Here is an 18,030-nt window from a genome sequence, read left to right as displayed (position 1 = left end):
TCTCTCATATTGACTGGAAGATCTTTGATTTTCTCGAGGTTGAATATATTAATTCATATTACATTTTGTGATACCTCCAGAACTGCCATGGCAGGACTTGAGTGTGACAAAACAGTTAAGATAGAAATTAATCATACCTGTGATCCCAGCAGTTTGGGAGGCTAAGGAAGAAGGATCGCTTGAGGCCAGGAGTTTGAGACCAGCTTGGGCAACAAAGCAATACCTAGTCTCTACAAAAGTCAAAAAATTAGCCAGGCATGGTAGCACACAACTGTATTCCTAGCTTACTCAGGAGGCTGAGGCAAGATGATCTCCTTTGAACCCAGGAGGTTGAGGTTGCAGTGAGTCATGATTAAGCCACTGCACTCTAGCCTCGGCAACAGAGAGAGACCCTGCCTTAAAAAAATAGAAAATTTATCCTAGGAATATCTGAATCATTTCCACACTTGCTCCATTCTTAGATGGTGGATATGATTGAAAGACTTCATTGAAGGGATGACTTTTCCAAAGAAATTAGGGACTGGGGCATTGAGGTGATGGGAGAGCAGAAAAGGCACTATTGATTGGAAGACCATTCCAGGCACAGGACAGGGAGTCTAGAGAATGGAAAGAGCACATCCAGGCTCCATAGTTGCAGAAACATAAGACAGGGATAGGAGGAGAACATCAAAGATCAAAATGCAAAACCATGATTCTATGGCTTTTTGAATCAATTAAGAGAGAATTATATTATTTGGACACATTTTGTTTCATCAGTTCCCTTTCCATGCATTTCTTTTTTTGCTGGCATCAGCATGAACAGAAGTAATCATCCTACATTCTTTGCTTTACTGTCACTAGAGTTTAAAATGTAGAGGAATAGTTCCTCCCTAACATTTCTAGTTAAATCCTTATTCCAGAACGAGAGTTTTTAGAATTCCCAGAGAAGAATCCTGGACTTAAGGTTAGACTGCTATGGTTCAAATTCTGTTTGTGCCACTTCTTGGCTATATGATATCTGATGAGGAATTCACTTCTCAGATCTTTGTTTTTTTTCATTCCTGAAATAAGATGATTACACATCAAATGGCTCTTCTTAAATAGCTAATGGTCATGGACTACTTTGTTTATACTAAAGCACAATACCAGCTATTAATAATTATCTTAATTAGTAATTTGATATAAGAAAAGAAATTCCTGTTTTCCTCTGTAACAGTTATTCTGATTGTGAACTCTATCACAGCATGCTAAAAGTCATCTATTCTGAGCTGATCTACCAAAATTGTCCCACAAACTTGGTAATCTCGTATCCTTAAGGAGAGAGAAGTTTTCTAACACTGCAGTTTGCTTCTTGTTGCTTTACCACTATTATGCTTTAGTTCTATTTGAGAGAACCCCAGTTGTGTCTTACAAAGAATGGTTGTAGGCTATAGATGTAGCTTACAGATCTGGTCATGCTGTTACCATTACGGAGAGTCAGGAATACTGATAGTGTTAGAGATATTGCACATCTGTATGTTTACGCTAGTTCTTTTATGTTTTTCAGATTGCACTCCATCACATTGCCACTGTGGAGAAGTTACCCATCACTAGCCTGGGCTGTCCCCTGACCCTCCGCTGCAAGAATTTCCGGGTGGCCCACTTTGTTTTAGACTCTGACCTTGTGTGCCATGAGGTTTATATTTCACTGCTCAAGCTTTCTCAGCCAGGTAGTTATGATAGTATTTTTATCTAAAACCATTTTAATATTTTTCCAAAATGGCATAATGGAAAGATCAGGGCTATGGAGTCAGAGGAGGGTTTGAATCTGGGCTGTACCACTTATTAGCTCCATTATATTTGGGCAAGTTATATAACCTCTGAACTCATTTTCTTTACCTGTAAAAATAAGGAGAGTAAAAGCTCTTCAAGGGGGTTGTTTTGAGCCTTGCATACCTTCATGTATTAGTATATAGTAGATGTTTAATAGATATTTTCTTCTCTCTCCTTCCCTCCTTTAAAGTATCAACTTGTGAATGTTTTCTCAGTTCAGGAAGGACGACTGCTTTGGAAGAAAATTTGTTTCCTGTTGTCCTGCAGACTTTTTGTTTGGCCCACAATTTCCACCCCTACTTTTGATTCCAACTAGAAGACTAAGGCAGTTCATCAAAGTCCTCATTAATGTAGGACTTAATGCTTCCTCCAGCGTCACCCTTTCATTCCCCAGCCCCTAGGCAATTAACCAGCTTCCTCTGATTTTAGTCTTTGATTTTAATCATGCTCTTACATTTTCTCTCCCATTTTTCCCCTTTTCCCCCAAAGTAATTCCTCAATATTTGCTGATTTTTATTGATAAAGTTACCTGCTGGATGGCCTAGCATTTTACAAGTCTCTGATAGGCTCCATTAATCTCTGGAGAAGTTGTTGCCATATAAATTGGTCAAATGAGTTATTTGATTGGATGCTGTATCTCGTGAAGGGAGGAAGCAGGACTGACAGAGCAAAGAGAGGAAGGGGCCATTTATAAGTCAGAAGTTGCTGTTGGTCTGACAAGTAGAATGCAAAAACATTGTTAAAGATGTGCAACATGTTACAATAAGCAGTACTATTAGGACATGGGAGCCCACTTAAAAACTTTTGGTAAGGACTCTTTTCTTAACATGTGAAACCCTGAAGCCTCAGTTCAGTCAATTATCCAGCATTCTTTTTTTATAGGAAGCCAGGCAGAAAGATCCCACTTTGTATTGATAACACAAAAAATTAAAACATTTTTCAAAAGAACCCAAACAATATTCCAGTTTTTATTCCTTACATAAAGGCAAACTTGCACACACCACAGTCCTTTTCTGGGACTATTTGACAAACATTCCCTTAGGAAAAGGAAATCTAGCCTTTATTTGCATTGTTTGATGATTTTTAGGTTTCATTCATCATTTTGTTTTCCATGCCTATCTCTCTTCTCCAGCATTACCTGAAGATCTTTATGCTTTTTCTTATAATCCCAAATCCTCAAAAGAGATGAGGGAAAGTGGATGGAAACTGATTGACCCAATATCAGACTTTGGGCGTATGGGAATACCCAACAGAAACTGGACCATAACAGATGCCAACAGAAACTTTGAGGTAATTTTGTCCTTATCGTTTGCCTTTAGGTGCATTTAATTAAAATGGCAGAATATCAGGAAACAAGATTTTGAAAAAAGAGAGAAATGACTCATAATCTCTCTCTCCTTTCCATTCAACATTCAGCCATTCAACAAACTCAAAATTTATTGAGTACCTACAGTGCAATAGTCACTGAGTAAGAGATCTCATGGCCTAAAGCATAGGGTGTTATGGGAGCATAGGTGCAGGGCATGAAAATCAGCCTAAGGAAGCCAGAAACAGCCTGATGCTTTGCGGAGTAGCCTTGTGAAGGCTAATATACTTTTAACATTTTTTATTTTTAATTATTATGGATATATAATAGTTGTACCTATTTGTAGGGTACATGTGATATTTTTATATAGGCATACAATATGTAATGATCAGATCAGGGTAATTGGGGTATCCATCACCACAAGTATTTATCATTTATTTGTGTTAGGAACATTCCAATTCCATTTTCACTTATATTATTGTTATCTGTAGTTGTCCTGTTTTGCTACTGAATACTAGATCTTATTCCTTCTATCTAACTGTATTTTTGTACCCATTGAGGATCCTCTTTTTATCCCCCCCACTCCACTACCCTTACCAACCTTTGGTAACCATCATTCTACTCTCTGTCTCCATGAGTTCATTTTTTTTTTTTTTTTTTGCTCCTGCAACATGTGAATGAGATTATGCAATATTTGTCTTTCTATGCTTTGTTCATTTCACTTAATATAATGTCCCCCAGTTCCATCCATGTTGTTGCAAATGACAGGATTACATTTTTTTGTGACTGAGTAATATTCTATTGTGCATATGTACCACAGTTTTCTTTTCTTTCTTTTTGAGACAAGGCCTCACTCTGTTGCCCAAGGTAGAGTGTAGTGGCATGACCATAGCTCAGTGTAGCCTCAATCTCTTGGGCTCAAGTGGTCCTCCCATCTCAGCATCCCATGTAGCTGGGACCATAAGCACCCACCCCCATGCCTGGCGAATTTGTTTCATTTTTTGTAGAGATGGGATTCTTGAACTCCCGGGCTCAAGCGATCCTCCCTCCTTGGCCTCTCAAAGTGCTGGGATTATAGGTGTGAACCACCACCCCTCGCCAATAGTGGCGGTACTAATTTACATTCCTACCAAATGTGTATGAAGATTTCATTTTCTTCATATCCTCACCAGTATCCATTATTGCCTTTTTGATAACAGCCATTTTAACAGGTGAAATGATATCTCATTGTAGTTTTGGTTTGCATCTTTCTGATGATTATTGATGTTGAGGATTTTTTCATATACTTGTTGGTCATTTGTATGTCCTCTTTTGAGAAATGTCTATTCAGATATTTTCTCCATATTTAATTGGATTATTTGTTTTCATTCTATTGAGTTTCTTGGGCTCCTTATATTTTCTGGTTATTAATCCCTTGTCAGATGGGTAATCTGCAAATATTTTCTCCTATTTTGTGGGTTGTCTTTTCACTTTGTTGGTTGTTTCCTTTGCCATGGAGATTTTTGGCTCAGTGTTAACCCATTTGCCCATTTTTGCTTTAGTCGGTTGTGTATGCTTTTGAGGTCTTACTCGAGAAGTCTTTGCCCAGACCAATATCCTGAAGTGTTTCTTTGCATATGGACATCCAGTTTTCCCAGAACCATTTATTGAAGAGACTCCTTTCCCCCAAATATGTATCTTTGGTGCCTTTGTTGAAAATGACTGAACTGTAAATGCCTGGATTATTTCTCCTAATTTATACAGGGGGAGAAGGAAGGAGGTCAGGAAGTGAAGCCATATCATAAAGTGCTTCATGACCAAATTCGGGAATTTGAACTTTATCATGAAGACAGTTGTGAGCCACAAGAGTATTTATGCTTGAAAGGAACATATATATATTTGTGTTTTGGAAAGATAACTGTTATTAGTGTGGAGAATTCATTTGCTGGAGCTAAGAATGCAGAAGAATGATATGTGTAGTTATGAGAACCTGAACTAAGGCAATGGCTGTAGATGGAAAGAAGGAGATGGTTTTAAAAGATATTTTGGTGGTAGAATTGAAAGCAACTGGTGACAGATCAAATGTGGCTAGAAAAGTGGAGGAATTTAATATGCATCCCAGCTTTCCTGGTTTCTGGCTTTGATGACCAATGAGTAGTGGTGATGTTAACAAAGATAAGGACCACAAGAAGAGGGGCAGATGGTGTCTTCAATTTTACACTTGACTTCAAGGTGATTAAAAAGTATTTGATTTCAAGCATTTGGGTTTGGATCTCAAGAAAGAGCTCTGGGCCAAATATGGACATTTGGGAATGTGTTGGAGGTCTCAAAGACCGTTCCTCAGGTTTTGTGATTTACTAGGAAAATTCATAGGACTCGGTGTATAGTCATACTTATGACTGTGATTTATTACAGTGAAAGGATACAAAGCAAAAATCAGCAAAGGGAAAAGGTTCAGGGGACAAAGTCAACAAAACCAGGAACAAGCTTCCAGAGTCCTCTCTCAGCAGAGTGACATAGGACACACTGAATTCCTCCAGCAGAAATTGTGACAACACTTATGAAATGTTGTCTACCAGGATGCTCATTAGAGGCAAAGTGCTCAGGAATTCTATTGGAGCCTGCCCACAAAGGCACGTTCTGCCTAGTGTATGCCACAATTCCAGAAGTCCAGAAGGAAAGCAGGTATTCAGGATAAGCCGCATTGTTTGTGCAAACAGTTTTAAGCACAATGCAAGTAGGCCTTTCTAAGGGTAGTCTGATGGTTAATATTGTCAATTTGATTGGATTGAAGTATGCAAAGTATTGTTTCTGGGTGTGTCTGTGAGGGTGTTACTAGAGGGGAGATTAACCTTTGAGTCAGTGGACTGGGAGAGGCAGACCCACCCTTAATCTGGGTGGGCACCATTCCCTCAGCTGCCAGCGTAGCTAGAAAAAGCAGGCAGAAGAAGGTGGAATGAGCAGACTTGCTGAATCTTCCAGTCTTCATCTTTCTCCCATGCTAAATGCTTCCTGCCCTCGAACATCAGACTTCAAGTACTTCGGCTTTTGGATTCTTGGACTTAAACTAGTGGTTTGCCATGGGCTCTCGGGCCTTCAGCCACAGACTGAAGGCTGCTCTGTTGGCTTCCCTACTTTAGAGGTTTTGGGACTCGAAATGATCCACTACTGGCTTTCTTGCTCCTCAGCTTGCAGACGGCCTACCGTGGGACTTTACCTTTTGATTGTATAAGTCAATTCTCCTTAATAAACTCCCTTTCCTATATCCATATATCCTATTAGTTCTGTCCCTCTAGAGAACTCTGACTAATACAGGTAGAAATCAGGCCTGCTAGGGTAATTTTTCTGCAGAGAGAGTCATTGGTGTTTAAGTGATATACCTGAATCGTTCATCTTTAACTGTGTTTTTACTATCATAATAAGACTGTAATTGCATTGACTTTCTGGTAACATAGCTTTGAATGTCTACTAGGTATGGGGATTGATGAGCTGTGACTTCGCAGGGTCATCTGTGAGGTGGCTTGTTAGGGTCATGCTTGAGAGGAATGAGTAGAGATTGGGGGTAAAATCTGTCCACCTCAAATGTGTGTCTGAGTCTCCCAAAGAAGGTCTGAAATACTCTTGTTAGTCTTTTTGATGTGTATAACCTTCTAAGCTGAATGGGGAGCTCCATTTATTTTTCTTTGTATGACTGTCTTCTCCAAAGTTTAAGTCCAGGTAAGTGGGTGGGTAGAAAACATTTTCAAATGGTCTGCATTCTGGGGACATTGACTTTAATGAGTTACATAGAGCATTCTTGATCTTATCTACCTTTAATTTTTTTATTTTTGCCTGTTCAGTTTATATTTGTTTCATCTGTTGTTAAATGTTTGGGTGTGTTCTTTAGTTAGGGGAGTGATTATAATTAATTTTGCAATGTCAGGTCTGTGGTGTTATAATATTTTGTCACTGTCTCTTTGGAAATATGTATTTTGGTAACCACTAAAAGCTGAAAAACTTGAGAAAATATGTCAGTCTTTTCATAGAGTAAGTCACACCTAAAATGTCAACACCTCCAACCCCCAGACTAGTGGTTTAAAGGCCGTCCGGATATGAACACTAGGAACCTAGTATGCAGTTTATATATATACATTTTTCACTTGCTAGCAACAGGCTGGAATTAGCAATCACTAAAGCATTAGCTAGCTGATATTTAATCATCTATTCCTCAGAAATAGAAATGAAAATATCCTTGGTATAAAAGCTTTTCCAAGTATGCTATTATTTTCTAGAAAGGAAGGGATTGAAACATATAAGAACAAAATGTACTTTTAGAATTAGAAAAACAAAAATCATAGAAACACACATAAAACCCCATCTTGAAATTCCTACGTGTGCATATCAGAGCAAAAACAATAACTGTAAACAAGTAAATTAATATGAACGGACACAAATATGAAGCAGACAGAGGAGGAGGAAATATGATGTACTCTTTCATAAACTGCATAATAGGTTCCTAGTATTCGTATCTGGACGGCCTTTAAAACACTAGTCTTGGGGTGGAGGTGTTGACATTTTAGGTGTGACTTACTCTATGAAAAGACTGACGTATTTTCTCAAGTTTATCAGCTTTTAGTGGTTACCAAAATACATATTTCCAAAGAGACAGTTATATATAAATATATAAATATATATTTAAATATATTGTGCTTATTTTCTTTTAGATATGCAACACCTACCCTCCTGAAATAGTGGTTCCTAAATCTGTTACCTTGGGAACGGTGGTTGGAAGTTCAAAGTTCAGAAGTAAAGAACGTGTTCCTGTGCTCTCCTACCTCTACAAAGAGAACAATGTAAGTTAAGCAGATTTCTCTAATGAGAATTAAACTTGGCTCTGGAAGACCTGTTTTAAGTTTCATGCTGCCACTTAGTAGCTGTGTGACCTCAACCAAGTTACTTAACTTCTCTGGACTTTCATACTTCTGAAGGTTTTTGAGAGGATCTCAGGAGGAATAATATATGTGTACTTTGTAAATTATAAAATGTTATGCAGATTTTAGTGTGTTTAAGTGGCATTTTAGTGTGTTTATTTCTTTTTCTTTTTTTTCCTTTTCTGTGGGATCCAGCTTTGTGGAAAGTTGTGAAATGACAGGAAATTAGTTGTATACAGGATTTTTTGGGGGCTGTGGCCTCCCAGTAGAATACAGATATCCTTGATACTTTCTTAGTGCTTTTCATATAATTTCAGGTAGTCGTAAGAAAGCACTTGACTCCTCTGTGTTTCAATCCCCTTACTTATGTAGTAAGTGATAATATTTATCACCTCTTGTAATCACTCTGAGATCTGGGGTTAGACAAATAGGCAAGTTGTCAGGTGGGCAACCATTCAAGTGCTAAGGAGTATAGTAATGCAATTGGGTGTCATATTATTGAAGTGAGTTGACCACTTAAAAACCACATCAAAGTGTAATGAATTTCATTAACTCATCATTACCAGACATTCATGTTAAATAGTTACGTTGTTTTTGTGTTAAAGTGGCTTGAAACAAACCACCCTTCTGATTTGGCATTAACTTCTGAAACTAGTGAACCCTGTTTTCTTAAGACGCTGTAGATCTTTGCTCTATCTTGAATTCTGCTGCCTCCGCAAGCTTATGGTTTATGTGGGCAATATTACTGGGACTGTAAAAAGTGAGGCAGTTTCAGAAAAATAGCCCATTATGTATCGAGAATAGAATTTCACTAAGGAAATACTCATGATGTGATTTTTTTGTTTTTTGTAGTCTGATTTGCCAAGACTGGGTTGGAAATTAGAGCCACATGCCCAGGGTAGGCAGGAGGTTAAGCCCAATGTCAGTGGAGAATGACTTTAGAGTCACATTTCTCTTTGCTTTGGACACTATCTTAAGTTGGCTCATCCTCTCCCTCTACTCATGGAACCTGGCCAGGGTCAAGAAAGATTTTTGACCGTTTGTGAATATAATCACTCAACTGACACACCTTTTCCTTACAGGCTGCCATTTGTCGCTGTAGCCAGCCTCTCTCTGGATTTTACACTCGCTGTGTAGATGATGAGCTCTTGTTGGAGGCCATTAGCCAAACAAACCCAGGGAGCCAGTTTATGTATGTTGTAGACACAAGACCAAAGGTATCTATTTGTCAGTGATTTCTTTGATATTTCTGCCTCTTGCAGTCTACCTCCTCATATATTGAGACATGCAGTGTTATTGGGAAAGTTAGGTTTGTGTATGTGTGTTCATTACGTCAGATATTGTGTAAAATCATTTCAGGAAGCCATTTGGGGCTCCTTTTATAAGGTTGTCATTGTCAAGTGAGGTTATGACAGGGTATTTCAAGCAACCTGGCTTTCCCACCTCAGTGTGACATCCTGCATAGAAGGCTCCTTAATATCCCTCATCTTTTTTACCAAGTCTGTTCCTTAACCAGAATTTTCAGTATTCCCATTCTGTGGTCTAAATTTACTGTTAGAGAAAGAGCTTCAACTTAGACATTGGAAACTTACTACAACCAACATGTTTTTTTTCTGTAAATGTGTTAGGCCACAGTAGTTTAATAATACTTTGGTTCTCCCAAAGCACCAGGGTTCACAAATTTTACTGCTATGCAATTAACAAAAAATCTTTAGCTCATATGGCGGTAATTCTTTTTTAGCATCTAGTACTGTTAGCTGATTAAATTTTTTCCAGTTTAGTACAGTGCAGTTTAAATCTTGGTCCCAGAGAATAAAAAAGACCAAGTTCATAAATTTGCCATGGATTTTGGCAGTGGACATGGATAGACCTAGTCAAATCCTTTGATCTTTCCAATAATCTAATGCTGCATGATTTGTTGCAATGTGTTTTCTCAGGCTTTGTCTCTTTCAAATATGAACATTGCTGAACAGAGTGTCCTCATATTAACCTAAGTATCAGCTTAAACTCCTGTCTGCATTAATTCCTTAACTGTCAAAGTTTTGTCTAGCTCTATATGGGCTGTAGAAGAACTCATTGTGTCCCACAAAGGAAGTAAAGGATAGATTCCCTATTCTTAAATGTTGTCCTTTTTACAAACAGCCCCAGAAAGAAATAATTTTGCTTGTAATTTGGTATGTAAAGTGTGGCTAACTAAGAGGTTTCATTGCTGATTCTAGTCATTGCTGATTCTAGTCATCACTAAATTGGTGATTTTCATCTAAGCCTAAGCCAGATGGTTGTGACTTAAGAGTTGAGCAGTTGGATGTACATGAAACCAGATAGTTGCGTTAGACAGCTTTCTGCCCCATCTTTGTGATTCCTCAGTGGCTATTCTCCAGAGCTACCTAGGACTGACTGAGCTCAGGAGAGAAAATAATTTCCCTTTCTGCTCAGGCCCATCCTTCAGTTTCTCAGAAGCTTGCTGTCTTGTTTCAACCATAACTGCATCTGAAATTCTGCAATTGAAAATAGTTTAATCGAGTCTGTATCTTTAAAAATTAAATAATCTTAAAATAGTAAAGAGAAATCCACCAAGCTTTTGAAGAATCAAAAGAGTTGGTGCCTTTTGTTCAAATCTAACACCAAAAAGCCCCTTTTAACAGGTTCCATTTTCCTCTCTCCAATTTGAGCAAATTAAGACAGGCCTAGAAATATCTGGCATTCCCTCTCTTCTGGATGGCTAGATTTGTACTTTTAGTAGGAACTATATTATACTGACAAAATTTTGTTCTAGGAGTCAGTCAAACCTGTGGTCAAATCCTGCTTTCGGCCTTTATCCGTATCATCTTGGGCAAATTGTTTCATCTCTCTGAGCCTGTTTTCTTATGGGGATAATATAGCACCCATTTTGAGAGGCTGTAATGAGGATTAAATGAGATAATGTACGTAAAGGATTTAGCACAGTGTCAGGCATATAGTAGGAGCTCAATAAATATTTCATTACAATAAATATTACATCTGACATTCTGCAATCGGAAAGAGTTTAATCACATCTGTATCTTTAAAGATTAAATAATCTTAAAATAGTAAAGAGAACTACACCAAGCTTTTGAAGAAACAAAAGGGTTGGTGCCTTTTGTTCAAATCCAACACCAAAAAGCCCCTTTTAACAGGTTCCATTTTCCTCTCAGTTTGCCACCTGAACATTAAATGGGTATCTGTTACTCAGATCTGCCAGACATATTTTTAAAGAGTGAATACTGGTATGAGGTAGCTAGTTATCTGCATTACGTGGCCTACCCAGACCTGGGTAGTGACTACTGTAATTATTATTATTATTGTTATTTTTGCTGAAGTATCACTCATAACAAACATCCTTGCTACTAGGTGACTATTGCTTATGCTTCCACGGGTGTTCCTTTGACATTTGTCATTAATTTAATGAAAGCTCAGTAACACTATCAATGTGATAAAAGATCAAAATTACCATCACATTTCCCCTTTTAACAGATGTCTTGCATTGTAAACAGAATATGTTTAGCACACTGACTTTTTTCCCTCTACATGTTCTAACTTGAATAGTTTGTGCTTTGAGGTTTTTGTATTCTTTTAATACAAAAATTATACGCTGTCCACATACATGCTCCTCCTACCTTCTGAAATGCACAATATTGGGAGATGAGAAAATAGGCCCAGAAAACAGAAAATCACTTAATTAGTAAGATGGTCGTTATCATAGATGGTATCTTGGCTGCCTTCTAGTTATTATATTCATATTTCCACAAGTCTCATTTACTCCCTACCCCACCCAGCATTCTTCATATGCCCTAGAGATTCTCTGATTACCACAAGCTGAACATAGTGTTAAAACAATTGGTGATGTCTCCATTTCAATTTTGTCAGTGAGTAAAAGTCATTTATCTCATGCAGTCACATTTTAGACATTTTTCTAGAATAGCTATTTAATTGGGCTGTAAGTGGCGGCTTATGCCTATAATCCCAGCACTTTGGGAAGCCAAGGCAAGAGGATTACATGAGTCCAAGAGTTCAAGACCAGTGTGGGGAACAGCGAGACTGTGTCTTTACAAAAAAATTTTTTTGTAAAAAAAATTAGCCAGGCATAGTGGTGCGTGCCTGTAATCTTAGCTGTTCAGGAGGCTGAGGCAGAAGGATTGCCTGAGCCCAGGAGTTCGAGGCTGCAGTGAACTCTGTGATTGTGCTGCTGCACTCCAGCCTTAATGACAGAGTGAGACTCTGTCTCTTAAATAAATAAATAAAATTAATTCATCCTGAAGTTCTTAGGCTTCTTTCTAGAGCTTCTCAGTTGTAAATATTTTTGAACTTTTGCATGTTTCTCAGTATAAAACCCTTTCAGCTGAGAAAACATTTGTGGTAGGCAGCTCAAAATTATTATTTCAGTTTTTTAGCTCAGATATCCTCATAGCTGCCATATCCTTTATCTCTTAAGAAAGGTTTTCATAAAGAAACAAACACTGTATCTCCCTATTTTTCCCCTATATGAGTCTGTTACTAAAAGTACCTGATGTAAAAACTAGTGAAATTCTCTCCATTCCAGAATGTATCTCATCTGATTTAACTTCTTTTTAATTGGGTAGGATTTTAAATGGTTCAGAATGAGGCATTGAGATTGATGAACTCCATTCTTTCATCATCTGGCCTATCTGCTCTATTATGTCCTCCACTATTGCAGTTGAATGCCATGGCCAACCGAGCAGCTGGGAAGGGGTATGAAAATGAAGACAACTATGCCAACATTCGCTTCAGATTCATGGGCATTGAGAACATCCATGTAATGCGGAGCAGTCTGCAGAAACTCTTGGAAGGTACAGGGATTTCACCTTGGCTAGGCAAGAGGCCATAGCTTTGCATTATTATGTAAGCAGAAAGCATGCCTGATTTGGGGTGGAATATAAAAGCAAGCAGGTGAGCAGAGTCAATAAGTGGTTAGGTGTTTAACTATTGTACGAATCTAGCTTACATAGTACTGAATTATAGCAGTGTTGGTCTGGAAAAGGGACTAAGATGTGCAGTTTCATAATTCGATAAAGTTCATCTGGGTCTAGTTGGTATGAAAATTATTTCTCTGTGTAGAAATACAGAGGTTGATTTTCAGGGATAGGCAAACCAACATAAGTATTAAATAAATTTGGGATTCATTTCATCATCCTCAAGGTAAGAAATTACCTTTTTTAATTTGGTATAAGGATTCAGTCTGATTTCATCACTGTGCTGATGAAGTTGAATTTAGACCTCAAAAGAATAAAGTTGATTTCAGACAGTTTTGGTGAACTGTTATCGACTACAAAATGATTAGGGTCAGAAAGGGGGCAAGGTGGGATTGGGGCCTTACAAGACTCTTGGGTGTAGAGCATTTCTCCTAAAACCACTACCCAGGATTCCATGATGTTCTATGTCAACTCAGGCAGAGATAGTGAAAACCTGCCTTCTTTAATGAACTCCCCATTCTTCCTCTTCTTTCTTCAACTTTGTACTTGTGTAGTCTGCCATGACCTCTCCTTTACATCACACTTGCCAGATCTCATCTGCTCAGTCTGCATCCCTTTTAAAATATTAATGTCCCTCTTCCTTAGGTCTCTTACTCCTTTCTTTTTTGCCCCAGAATATTTTATGGAAGAGGACTTTGTTTTACAGATTTTTAAGGCAAAAGATTTCCCTCTCCTGGATAATTATTGCAAAGTGCATAAAAATTAACTGGTAATTTTTTTTTCAACCTGTTGACAGAACAGGGCTACAGGGAATAGATGGGGGTGAGGGAGTAGAGACAGATGCTGAGGGCCTTCAGAGTTAGCATAAGTGGGTGGGATTAGGGTAGGGATCAAATATGTTTTCTAATCAGAGGAGGTGTGTTTTCCTGTAGATGCTGATTCAGTCTTCTGGCTCTCTTCTTGAGAGATTTCTAAGGGCTTGAGAGTGGGTTCTACAGCGTGATAAAGCAGAGGCCCAGGCGAGGAGATCTGGTAGGCTTTAGACCTAGTTCTGTCCCTGACTCACTGTGTGGTTTCTAACTAATCATTTAACCTTTCTGCCTCAGCTTCCTCACTTACGATATGGAGATCCACTTTCTCCCCTTTCTTAATGAATAAACTGAGTTGATTGTGAATTTCAATCTCTGCTTCCTTTTCTACCTTAGTTTGTGAATTGAAAACTCCAACAATGAGTGAATTTCTTAGCGGCCTGGAGAGCTCAGGGTGGTTAAGACACATTAAAGCTATTATGGATGCTGGAATTTTCATTACAAAGGTAATAATCGGACTTTTAAAATTTGCACTGACTTTAATTATGGGATATGTGAAGTAGTAGTGTGCCATAGTGGAAAGAATATTGAAAAGAAATCTAGTTTCTAGATTCAGCTCTGCTACTAATTCACTGTGTGCCCTTGGGCAAGTCTCTTTTCTTCTCTGGGTCTCAGTGTCTCCATCTTTAAACAAGGTGGTTGAACTAAAATCTAATGATGTAACTTTTAGGCGGCCACAGAATTCTTTGGGAATATGATTAACCCTCTCCCCCACTGGAAAAATGAACATATGATGATACATACAGAAAATGAACCTCAATTTCAGGGGGTCCACAGACCCCTGGACTTCACATTAAAAACTCTTAGGTGATCTCTAATTGATAATTGATAATAATTGATCTCTAGCTCAGTTATTCTGTGATATATTTTTGTGTTGATTCTAAGGTATTAAGTACAAGAGTGGGTGTGAAATAAATGCAGAGCTTATGTATCTGTGAGTTTTCAGAACTCTGAGTACAAAGACCTATTTTTTTAAACTTCTTTGTATAGATCTGCCTCCAAATGCAGTCTAGGCAGGCTTTGTCACCCTGTATTTATGCTGACTCATTTATTTTCTGATCTCTAGGACCCTAGGCTCTGTAGCCTTTGTTAAGTGGTTTGTTTTCTTACAAAAAACAAAAACAAAAACAAAATTCAGTGTATATTTTCTCATTTTGACGTTTTGTTTTTATATATTTATACATGAGAACTCTCCCTCTTCATCCCACCCCCATTATTTGGTAAAAGCAAAGGAGATAATGACTTTTCATACATCAGCTATAATTTTCTCAGTTGAAGGCAATGTTATATATAGCTTCTGGCTTAAAAGGTTTGAAGATTGTATATAATGAACTGCCTTAAATATCCAAGCCCTAATGCTTTTTGCTTTCCTAATCCTGTTGCCTGCACTTTTCATTGTTATTGATGTTCACTATGTGACCCTGTCAGTTGTTTCAAGCCCACTATTCTAACTATTCTTTGTTCTGTTCCTTTTTCATAGATTCTACATCCATATATCTATAGTCCCTTTCTGAAACCAAATTTATTAGACCAAAGAGAGTGAGGATGGATAAGAGGGAGATTTGATAGACAGTACAGCCTTATAAATATTGGTTGAATTAAAATGAATGAACCAAAAAGATAGGCTTGGATTGCACAGTGTTTCTGTGTTCCCTGTCTCTGTTACCACCTATCCAGTATCCCAAGCTTGAGAACTTCAGTCAGCCTTGAATTCTACCTCTTCTCCTCCATCTGGCTATTGCCAAGTCCCATGTGTTCTGCTTCAAAGGTGTTTCTCAAATCTGTCCTTTCTTCCCAGTCTCCACTGCTACTTCTCTAGTTAAGATAGCCACAATCCATTGCTCACAGCGTAATAACCTCTTAACTGCTTTACTTGTCTCTAGTAGTTACTCTTTAGTTCGGGAACCAAATTGCTACTAAAGTTATTTTTCTTGAACATGTCTGATCATGTCACTTTAAACTCAAAATCCTCCATTGGTTATCAATTCTATTGCCAATAAGACCCCATAAGCTTGACATTCAGAGTCTTTCACAATGTCGCCCCAGCTTGGCTGTAGTGGACCTCTTGCTGTTCTCTAACATACTATGTTACTTCTTTTTCTCTCTCTTTTTTAAATGTTTATTTTATTTACCTATTTTCTCATTACAAAAGCAATACATGTACATTATCAAAGAAGTAAACATTTCAGAAATATATAACATAAAATGTAAACATTCCCCATAGTTTGTCCCACAGTGCATACACATCACTGATAGTAGTTTAATGTTTATGTCCTTCAGTCAGCACTGTCCATTTGGACTTTTTGTGATGATGGAAATATTCTGTATCTGTACCGTCTAATACAGTACCACTACATGTGGAAAATGAGCACTTGAAATGTGGCTAGTGAGACTGAGGAACTGAATTTATGGTTTTATTTAGTTTTAACAAATTCAAATTTAAGTAGCTATAGGTGGCTGGTGACTACCATATTGGACAGTGCTGCTGTAGAATTTTTCAACATATAGAGTTACACATATTAATACTTTGTGAAAATGAGCTCATACTGTGCATACTCTTTTTTTTTTTTTTTTTTTTTTTGAGACAGAGTTTTGCTCTTGTTGCCCAGGCTGGAGTGCAGTGGTGCAATCTCGGTTCACTGCAACCTCTGCCTACCGGGTTCAAGGGATTCTTCTGCCTCAGCCTCCTGAGTAGCTGAGATTATAGGAGCATGCCACCACGCCTGACTAATTTTTGTATTTTTAGCGGAGACGGGGTTTTGCCATGTTGGCCAGGCTGGTCTCGAACTCCTGACCTCAGGTGATCCGCCAGCCTTGGCCTCCCAAAGTGCTGGGATTACAGGCATAAGCTACCACGCCCGCCCCATACTGTTCTTTAATTGACCTTTTATACTTATACTATTTAATGAGCATTTGTTAAGACAGTTTAGTCAGTACTATGTCATTCTTTTCAGCTACTATGTTATATTCAATCGTGGTAATTTAGTTGTTTCTAATTTTTCGCTAATGCAGATATTGCTGCACCAAATATTCTTAAACATATATCTTTATAGAAGTGGATTTTCTGAGTCAAAGAGTATGAATATTTCAAATTTTAATAGATGTGGCCAAATTGCCCTCCAAGTAGGTAATACCAGTTACCATTCCTACCAACAGTGCCTATTTTTCCATTTTGGCAGCAATGGTTATCATCAATCTTTTTGATCTTTGCCAATGTGATAGGTGATAGATTTTATATCATGTTTTAATTTATATTTCTTTAATCATTAGTGAAATCCAGCATCATTTTCTGTCCACCAGTGACTTTTGACTCTGTTTGGAGCCCTAAACAAAGAACATGGTTGCTGCCGTCGTGCTCTACTACTACCTGAGGTGTCTGCTTAATTGAGAAGTCAAAAAGATTGAAAAGCTTTTTTCCAGATCTCTTTAACTCCTTTTTTACCTGCAACCTGACTACCTTTCTAGGAATACCATTTTTTCTTGTACCCCTATTACAAAGATTACTCATTGTCCCACATCATATGAACCACATGGCCCAGGGCAGTTTCACTATTCTCCTTGCTCCTTACAAAAGCCCCTCCTCCTTTCAGATCGATTTCATTTAGCTATACCATCCTCTACACCTTCTAGTTACTCTTCCCCCTCCATTAAGGATGTTGGGAACAGCCTTGCCATCTTTTCCATCCTGGTTCTTCCCATCATCTGAAGAGATTTGAGTGTCAATGTACAACTTGTCAAACATTCTTCACTTACAATTCTTTGGGCTTTTTATAATTCCAGCTTTCACATCCTTAATCCAGCTAGCATAGTTCTTCTATCTCATGGAAACCTCTGTACTTTTAACTCCTCTTTTTCCAAACTTTTTTCTTCCCTATATACCAAGACTGGGTGGTGTAGCACTTCATCCATTCCACCTTGTCTCTTATCCTTCCACTGTATCCACTCTATCTGCCCTGTTAGCCACGGCCATTCTCTGCTCTTACACCCTGACCTCTAAGCATTGCTGCAAATAAATATATCCCATAGATATGTTAGTTGGTGCTATCACAGGTTTATGCCTTATAGTCTTAGCTGAGCTGAACAGTTATTTTATGTGTTCTTGGTTGGCTCCCAGTCCTGTTTCACCAAGCAGATATTCCTTGTACCTTGCTTTCAAACTGGCTACACCATGGTAACTCCCCTCTCTATAAACACATATTGAAACATGTCCTTCATGGAAAAATGTA

General features: G+C 38.1%; 1 protein-coding gene across 5 annotated transcripts in view; it reads left to right on the top strand.

Annotated features, from left to right (window-relative positions):
- MTMR8 (myotubularin related protein 8) overlaps positions 1-18,030 on the top strand; it is a 137,847-nt gene that overhangs the window by 42,288 nt on the left and 77,529 nt on the right. For 2 of the 5 annotated variants that reach the window (XM_054471897.2, XM_063659970.1), the window contains exons 3-8: positions 1,526-1,688; positions 2,924-3,081; positions 7,780-7,908; positions 9,069-9,203; positions 12,680-12,812; positions 14,141-14,250. In XM_054471897.2, coding sequence (XP_054327872.1) covers positions 1,526-1,688; positions 2,924-3,081; positions 7,780-7,908; positions 9,069-9,203; positions 12,680-12,812; positions 14,141-14,250 — 828 coding nt within the window. The remainder of the gene's footprint in view (positions 1-1,525; positions 1,689-2,923; positions 3,082-7,779; positions 7,909-9,068; positions 9,204-12,679; positions 12,813-14,140; positions 14,251-18,030) is intronic. The other 3 variants (XM_063659971.1, XM_063659972.1, XM_063659973.1) reach the window with 3 other exon arrangements.

The sequence above is a fragment of the Pongo pygmaeus genome, chromosome X (genome assembly GCF_028885625.2).
Source record: "Pongo pygmaeus isolate AG05252 chromosome X, NHGRI_mPonPyg2-v2.0_pri, whole genome shotgun sequence".
NCBI classification, from domain to species: domain Eukaryota; kingdom Metazoa; phylum Chordata; class Mammalia; order Primates; family Hominidae; genus Pongo; species Pongo pygmaeus.
The sequence above is the reverse complement of the archived record's forward strand: the minus strand, read 5'-3'. Positions and strand labels throughout refer to the sequence as shown.